General features: G+C 34.0%; 1 protein-coding gene across 10 annotated transcripts; it reads right to left on the minus strand.

Annotated features, from left to right (window-relative positions):
• Positions 1 to 628: 628 nt before the first annotated feature.
• LOC120076336 (Pseudouridine synthase family protein) lies at positions 629 to 5,397 on the minus strand. Of its 10 annotated transcripts, none has more exons than XM_090313016.1 (9): positions 4,949 to 5,397; positions 4,562 to 4,705; positions 4,092 to 4,325; positions 3,740 to 3,942; positions 3,534 to 3,612; positions 3,078 to 3,253; positions 2,523 to 2,625; positions 1,648 to 1,735; positions 629 to 1,221 (listed from the first exon to the last, which is right to left on the minus strand). In XM_090313016.1, the coding sequence occupies exons 1-8, from the start codon at positions 5,282 to 5,284 to the stop codon at positions 1,715 to 1,717; spliced, it is 1,296 nt and encodes a 431-aa protein (XP_090169142.1). In that variant the 5' UTR covers positions 5,285 to 5,397; the 3' UTR covers positions 629 to 1,221; positions 1,648 to 1,714. The 10 variants fall into 10 exon arrangements, with proteins under 10 accessions (XP_090169142.1, XP_090169143.1, XP_090169141.1 ...); XM_090313017.1 differs by having other exon boundaries at positions 1,648 to 1,729; positions 4,949 to 5,395; XM_090313015.1 differs by having other exon boundaries at positions 1,648 to 1,729; positions 3,534 to 3,652; positions 3,744 to 3,942; positions 4,949 to 5,389.
• Positions 5,398 to 7,877: the final 2,480 nt, after the last annotated feature.

The raw sequence follows: 7,877 nt of genomic DNA on the forward strand, positions 1-7,877 counted from the left end.
ACACAAGAGCCCTCTAACTAAAAATATTCTTCAGAGCCCACATACAAATAACTAACATTTTCCTTCACGCATGATCGCCTCCCTTCCTCACAAGCTTTCAGAAAAGTTTATAAGTCCCATTTAGTTACCATTTAGTTTTTAGTTTTTCAAAATTAGGCTTATCAACACTACTTCATCTGTTCTTTACTTTGTTTTCCAATGATGTTTTAAAAACCAAAGTTAAAATTTGAAAACTAAGTAATTTTAAAAAATTCTTTTATTTTTAGAACTTGACTAAAAGTTTTAAGTTTTTCTTAGCATAAGTTTCAAAAATAGAAAACTAAACAAAATTTTTACTCAACCGGGCCTAAATGAACTACTGTTACAACAAAAGAAATTACTAAAATGAGAAAAACAGTTGATACTCAAGGCAATTTATCACTCTCATTCATACATAAACCAAAGAATGCAAAGTTGCAAACCATAGAACACTGGAAATAACTAGTATTCAAATTACTGGCAAGTTCAACTTCAATTCAATAAATTATGTCTACAAAATCAAACATATTATTGAAATCAGATGAACCTGCTAAAGAAGAGCTTGTCCACTTCTTCACGGTCGTTAACTTGTAATATCCCAAAATCCCAATTTGAACTCACTCAAGGGAGTCTCTATTTACTGCAGTAATATCCTTCAAGAATATTTGCAATCAAATGATAATGAATATTCAACCACATGGATTAATTGCAATGGTGGCTGATCAATATTAAGTTGAACATGAGGTTCCATCGCACATGGGGAGTAAGAAAATGTTTAACACAGACCACGATTTGTAAGGTACAGAGTTAGGGATATTAGTAAGAGTATAAGAGTAATCAGTTAGGGAGTTAGTGTATTTCATTATAAATAATGGGGATTGAGGGAAGGTATGCAATTGTTGAGTGATTTATTAGGCCCGAATACCCAAAGTCCTAAATCACTCAACAATTTTCTATCTTCCCTCAATCCCTCTCCCTCTATTTATAACCAAATACACTAACTCTCTAGCTAATTATCTTTATGCCCTTACAAATACCATATTAATATCCCTAACTAGGTAGCTTACATGATTTTGTTTAGACCAAAGAAACACCGTCAGGAGTACCCATACTGTGTGGGGCTCCCACTGCTCCTTATGCCGTTGTTGCATGCTGCTACATCTCAATTTCAATAACGGGTTATTGAGCATTCAGGAACATTCCCTACGTATATTTGTAATCAAATTCAGATAGTTGAATTTTCAAAGGAAAATCAACTTGATGATTTGAAACAAATTTTCAAAGGAAAATCACAGAGCAAAACACACCAACATAGTCTTATTATGGAAAGAAGCAAAAGGCGGAAAGGTTGCTAAAGTTGGAAATGAAATATAAAAGGAAGGGTGGCAAAACGAGAGAATTCAATTATTTTTCTTCATCGAAATTTTAAGAAATGAATTAAGATGTCATGTCTACGTTTCATTAATCCATATATTAATGGCAGAGATTAGAAATATGTAGAATTCAACGTCTGGGAATGTGACTAACTATTTTAAATTTCAAAAACTCAATGAATCTAAGTTATCAAAAATTTAAATTTGAGCTTCAGACATCCCAACTTAAATCGTCGTATATAAGGGCTTAATGTACCTTCTTGGTCTCTCATTCTCGAGTCATTTGACTATGAGTCTACTTGCCAGATACCGGAGGCTTCCAGCTAAGATTTGGTAACCTGCAACTTTTTATCATAACACTCTGTTATTTGTTAAACGGGAAAACCGTATGGTAGCAACCACTGTTCAACATCTAATATGGTCGTAAAGCTCAAAATTATTTCAGTTGCACTATGTAGCATTGGACTTGCAAGATATTAACCACAAGATATGATATTCCTGTACAGTTCCTGATGATGTAGAGTTCAAAATTGGTCTGGGCATTTGTCTCCATTACGTCACTTGTATAGATAATCTGGCATAGCTAGAACAAAGGTCTATATTCATACTACATATAAGAAGCAAGTAGGAGGAGAACTTTTATGTTTCTTTGTCTGATATTTAGTTATTATATCATATCTATCATGTCTCCAATGATTTCATGTCCAAAAACATCATTTAAACATTTAGAAAATATATTTTATGTATTGTTAAATTCCCACCCATTCATTAAACAACTTAAATTTATTTCAAGTTCAGTAGAATAAGTTAGAGATGAAGTACAAAAGGAAAGTAAATCAATAAAATAGTCATTCCAAACGCAAGAACAAGGTCAAGTATAGCTAGTAAATAGAGAAGACTTGGTATTAGCTAACATGGCAAGGGGGCGGCCAGAAAAGGGGCACAAAGGAGGCACGTATTACTATCTAGGTAGCGATGGATGAGGTTGGTTGTGTCAATTGTAGCCCTCAGGCCATTTTTGGTATTGTTCTTCATTATGATGGATGGATGCTAAATCTGTAAAATAACCAATTACCATGCAAAGAGCTTGACTCGAGTAAACAAAATGAAAGAAAACAAAATAAGGGCTACCCTTTTTGTGCCAATTTCACGAAGCTGACTCAAAATTTCAGCGAAGTCTGTTGGAGGTGGGCATGAAAATCGTATATTCTTCCCTGTGTGAGGATGTACAAACCTACAAATTGTTCAGTGATCTTGAATTAGTTGTTTACAGAAGAAATGAACAAGCTAAGATTCATTTTTAACGACCTTGTTTCTAGTTTTTCACCTTTTATTGCGGCTCTTTCAACATAAAAATTGAAAACATATTTTTTAACATTTCTTGCTTTTGCTCTCTCTTTTTAGATTGAAAAAAGAACAAAAATGTGATTAGCAATCGTTATTGTTTAGTTCTCTAAAAACTTTCTTTTCAAAAAGTGGAAGTTTTATCTGAAACTTGGAATTAAATATATGTCAAATTAATGTTTTGATATTCTGCATACATTTCTAAGAGAAAAATAATAAAAATAGAAATTTCATTCAGTTTCAAAATGCTAGAGATAAGAAACCATATCTACATCTCAAAAAAAGAAAGGCAAATGAAATAAGAATGCAACTAAATGAGCTCTTAAAGAATTATTTTCCAACCCAAGAGTCAGAGCATGAAGACAGGGCCTCTCCAATGAAGAAATATGTTGCATAAGTTGGCTGTGACAACTAGAGGATGTTCTACTTCGAAGCAGTGACATGGCCATGCTCTTAGTACCTCCATAGACATCATCTCCAAGTAACGGTATTCCCATATGCTTTGCGTGTGCACGGATCTACTTCACAAATATTCACTCCTAAGGCCGAGTAGAAAGTAAAAACTTCATTCCAACATTCAAAAGGAGAAAAAAACTGAAACTGCAGCCCAAGTGGAATGATAGATGTAACAGTATCATAGAGAAATTTTTTAGAAACAGAAGAAATGTATGTTTTTGCACATATATACACAGTGTTTAGAGAATATAATTTATGTTCTAAAACGCATTGTTTGATGGATTGTAATACAAAGTTACCCATCTGTAGCAACCCAAGAAGCAAGAAGTTTACACTACGCACCTGATGTGTGCGGCCAGTTTCTAATCTCCACTCAACCAATGAAGAACCTCCTTGAGCTAAAATTTCCATTACTTTATACCTGTGAAATGTCCCGTGTTTCCACTTTTCATCATGAACGCCTAAACTTAATAATATTTAAAATATGTTATATACTAGAGAACAATTAAGTACCCAAAATAAATAAAAGATGAAGAAAAACTAAGTACCTACTAGCAGCGTGCTTTGCATGTGGGTTGTTATTTGTTCCAGATACTGCAGTCATGCGGATACGGTTGTTCGGATCACGGCAAATTGGTACCTCAATACGTCCAGCAGTTGAGGGAGGAACTCCACACGTAAGACTGATATAAACTCTCTCAATAGAGTGTAGCTTGAATTGAGCAGATAAGTGAGCATGGGAATGTTCATCCTGTAGTTCATATGCAACAAACTTAGGAGTTAGACATGGTATTACATGTGATTTTGATCTGCAAGCTGTTGAAGCATCAAACTTGAATTGTCTGCTTTTATCTTCAGATAAGCAGCAGCAAGGAAGCTTAAAAGGGGAGAGCAAATCACCTTGGCAACAACAAGCAATCCACTAGTTCCTTTATCTAATCTATGCACAATACCGGGACGAATAGGTGCCTCAGAAACTCTAGAAAAAATTTCGACGGAACTGAACTCATCATCAGAAATATCCATATCCGATGGAAGTTCCCCCTTTGATGTTGCAACCATTGGGAGACTGCAGTGGTTAAGAATGGCATTTACTAGTGTTCCTGTCGCATTTCCAGGTGCTGGATGAACAACCTGAATCATGGAGAAAACCGCAATCACAAATTGGAACCCTACTTAGGATTTAGACAAACGTAATTACAGGGATTCAGAAAGCGGATGATGGATCTAATCCTAAATGCAGACGAGTGCAAATTTCAACTTTATTAATTTTATCCACAAGTATTGATCTCTTGCATCCACCAAAGACTTCCAATAGTACTGATAGTAACAATATCGGACTTGAAACATAAGGGCTTTTGAATCGTTACCATGTGTGCTGGTTTGTTTACGACTAAAACATGTGCATCTTCATAAACTATATCCAAATCAATATCTTCAGGTTCAGCTCTCAATGGTTGCAACTCGGAAATTGTACAATTGATCATATCCCCAGCTTTTACATTGTGAGAAACCTGCTCGAGTATAAAACCATATAGAAGTTGCCAATGAACACACAAATTAAGAACTCAAGTATAGAACAAAAAACAGGACAGTTAGAGCAAAAAAATAAAATAAAATAAAATAAAATCAACATCCAGATTACAGACCACTTGATAGCCATAGCAAAAGAGCTGAAAGAAACTAACTAACTAAATAAATAAATAAATAAAACAAAGTCATCAAATGTAGCTTCTCTACGGAAAAAATATCGGTACCTTGTCGATAATTCGGCCATTGACTGAAACTAGTCCCGCCCTAATACTGGACTGAACACGAGCCCTACTAATGCCGTTAATGCGGCAAGATATCCAAGAATCAAGACGAACTTTACCGGGATTAACGTCCACGGTCTCTTCTAGTCTGATTCCGGCGAAATTGGCTCTCCGTTCGGATTGAGCTTCACCATATTCATCGTAATCCGAGGATCTAGTGGAGAGATTGACGGAAAATCGAAGAACATCTGAAGTGATTCTTCTACGATTTCGAGGGAAAAACAACTGAATAGAAGAAGGTGAAGCTTGAATTGTTCTAGCAGAACAAACGGAAATCATTTCTCCCGTCTTCGATATTTCGTTTTTGGGTTTTCGCTTATCAGCTGTTTGCTCACATGGAAAGATGGTTTTTTTTTTTTTTTCTCGGTTTTTTTTGAAAAATACGTTTTTGTCCCTAAAATTTTAGGATTAGTTTCTATTTTATCCGTGATTTCGAAATATTATATATTTAGTTATTAATTATTAGTTTTCTTTCAATTTAATTCTTAAATTTTAAAATTTTCTGTTGCGAACTGGGATCGCTCACCAGCTAGGTCAGTTCATTCATATTTCGTCTCCTTTTTTTCATGTTGTCCCGTTGCTTTAGCCTAGGAGCCAACGAAAGGGCCTTCGCCACTTGAGCTGTATGCGAGGGAGCCGTTGTTGAAGCGGGTGGCTCACCATTATTTCATTTCATTTGATTTATGTCTTTTCCTCACCGTCACTACCATCTCATGACTTGGATTCGAACCAATCAAGCTACGACCCCCTCAAAGTTAGGGCATTCAAAAGCGTCGTTGCCAACAGTCCGGTAGGAAAGAAACCTGTAGCCAGTGACTAAGACTTCTTCGTGAATCTCTGCTATTTGAATATAACCAAAAGAGGGAATAAAGAGATAGGGGCTCAGCCCACAGCACAGGAAAGGGTGCCGGATTTCATCCGGTAACTAGAAGAATATCGCTTCGGGGGTCACAGTGTTGTGGAAGAACATTGGCTTCTTGCTTATCAAAGGCTCCGACCTTTACAACCTTTTTCGTTTTGGTTGAGGAAAAAGCCTCAGGGACTTGACAGAAAGTTTTTAACCAACCCATAGGTTTGTGTGAAAACCTTTCGCCACAAGACGTCTCAATAGAGCCATCAGTTTTGTGTTTCAGGGTATATACCCACCCCAAAGGTCCCCAGACTCATCGTGCCAGGTCGGACTCTATTATGGATTTCTGACCTCTTTCCAGATGGAGTAGTGCATCTCTGTCTTGATAGTCGAGAGTGGAGTTACGGAAACAGCCGTCTGATTCAAGGCAGGAAAGACTGAAAGAGGAGAGCCCTCCAGCTTTTCATACTTTTGGGGAACTTCCAGCTATCAAGGAGGCAAGCTCTCTATCTATCACGGGGGGTTGTTCTCCTTTGTCTCTTCCCTTCAGAAGCACAACACGAACATTAATTCGAGTCTACGCCCATCTTTCAGAGTTCAAAGAGGGTTTCGCGAGTCCAAAACTGGAGGTTTAGTACGAGTCCACAAATGGAAATAAACCTTCTTTTGAGAGGGCCCTACTTGACTTTCTCCATCAATAACCTCCCTATGCTAAATCAAACAAAGGTTGTCCCTAGTGGAGTGAATTACAACTTTATCTTTAAAATTTGAGTTTTATTTTAATTTAGTCTATAGATTTCAAAATTTATACTTTTAACTTCAATTATTCATTAAATACTCATTTTCTATCTCTAGTATTACTTTATATTAATAAATTAATAATCATCAAAATATTTATAATTAAATAAGTTTCACTATTTTTTTTTTTTTTATCATTTTTACAATTAAATTTTAAATTTTATTTCATAATTATTTTTAATTAATTAATAGAAATTGACGTTAATAATTGAAAATGAATATTTAATGAGAAATTAAGGTTAAAAATTGTAAAATCTTGAAACTTAGGGACCAAATCGAAAAAAAACTCAAATATCAATGGTAAAATTATAACATTTTATTGACTAAATTGAAACGAAACTTAAAATTTAATGATCAAATGTGTAACATTTGAAAACCTATGAACCAAATAACAACTACATAAAAAATCTAAGAACCAAAAAGATTTTTTTTTCTTTTTTTCTTTTTTGCTTTTTAGTTATTTTCTTAATAAATTTTTCTTTTTTAATTAAACAATTTTCCCTCTAAGATTCTAGATTTTTTTTTTTTTTTTTTTTTATGGGGGAAAAAATGATCCTGGTAAATTGTCATCGGAAGGTAACGGAAAGAATTGAAATGGATTATTCATAACATTGTTAATTTAAATTAATGTGACAAATCACGAATGTCAGAAATGTACATATTTTTAACTGTACAATACGAGTCTTCTGTGAAAAAAAAAAATTCGAACACATTAGTTTATTATTTTTGGATGAATTTCAAAAAAAAAAAAAAAATTAATATTATTTTGTATTTATATCAATGATTAGTCTTGAACACGTGGTAGACTTTTTTTTTTTTTTTTTTTGTTGATTTTTAAAAGAAAAATGTTTTTTTATTAAAAAGTATATATTATTATATTATTTTATGTTCATATCTCACAACTAATTGAGTTCAAATCTCTTACATTCATTTTTCTTTTACCTACATCTAATGGTCCAAATTAAATTTAGTTTACGCCTTTTTCCTCTCGATTTAAACTCTTTATCTTCTCCAAAATTAAATGAACAATGTTCACATTTTTACAATCCTCCGTAATTCATTAAACCTCCATTGATGCTCTCTCTAAGCTTTAATTTTCTTCTTATTTTTATTTTATTATTGAGAGAGATATATTGTATTGTGATGATTGATTTGTTGTGTGCTACAATTTGTATACTTTATTGAAAGAGTTGTAAGTGTGCTCTTCAATTTTTTTTTTCAAAT

This window comes from Benincasa hispida, chromosome 4, assembly GCF_027475165.1.
Source record: "Benincasa hispida cultivar pf3 chromosome 4, pf3_genome.v1.1, whole genome shotgun sequence".
Lineage (NCBI taxonomy): Eukaryota > Viridiplantae > Streptophyta > Magnoliopsida > Cucurbitales > Cucurbitaceae > Benincasa > Benincasa hispida.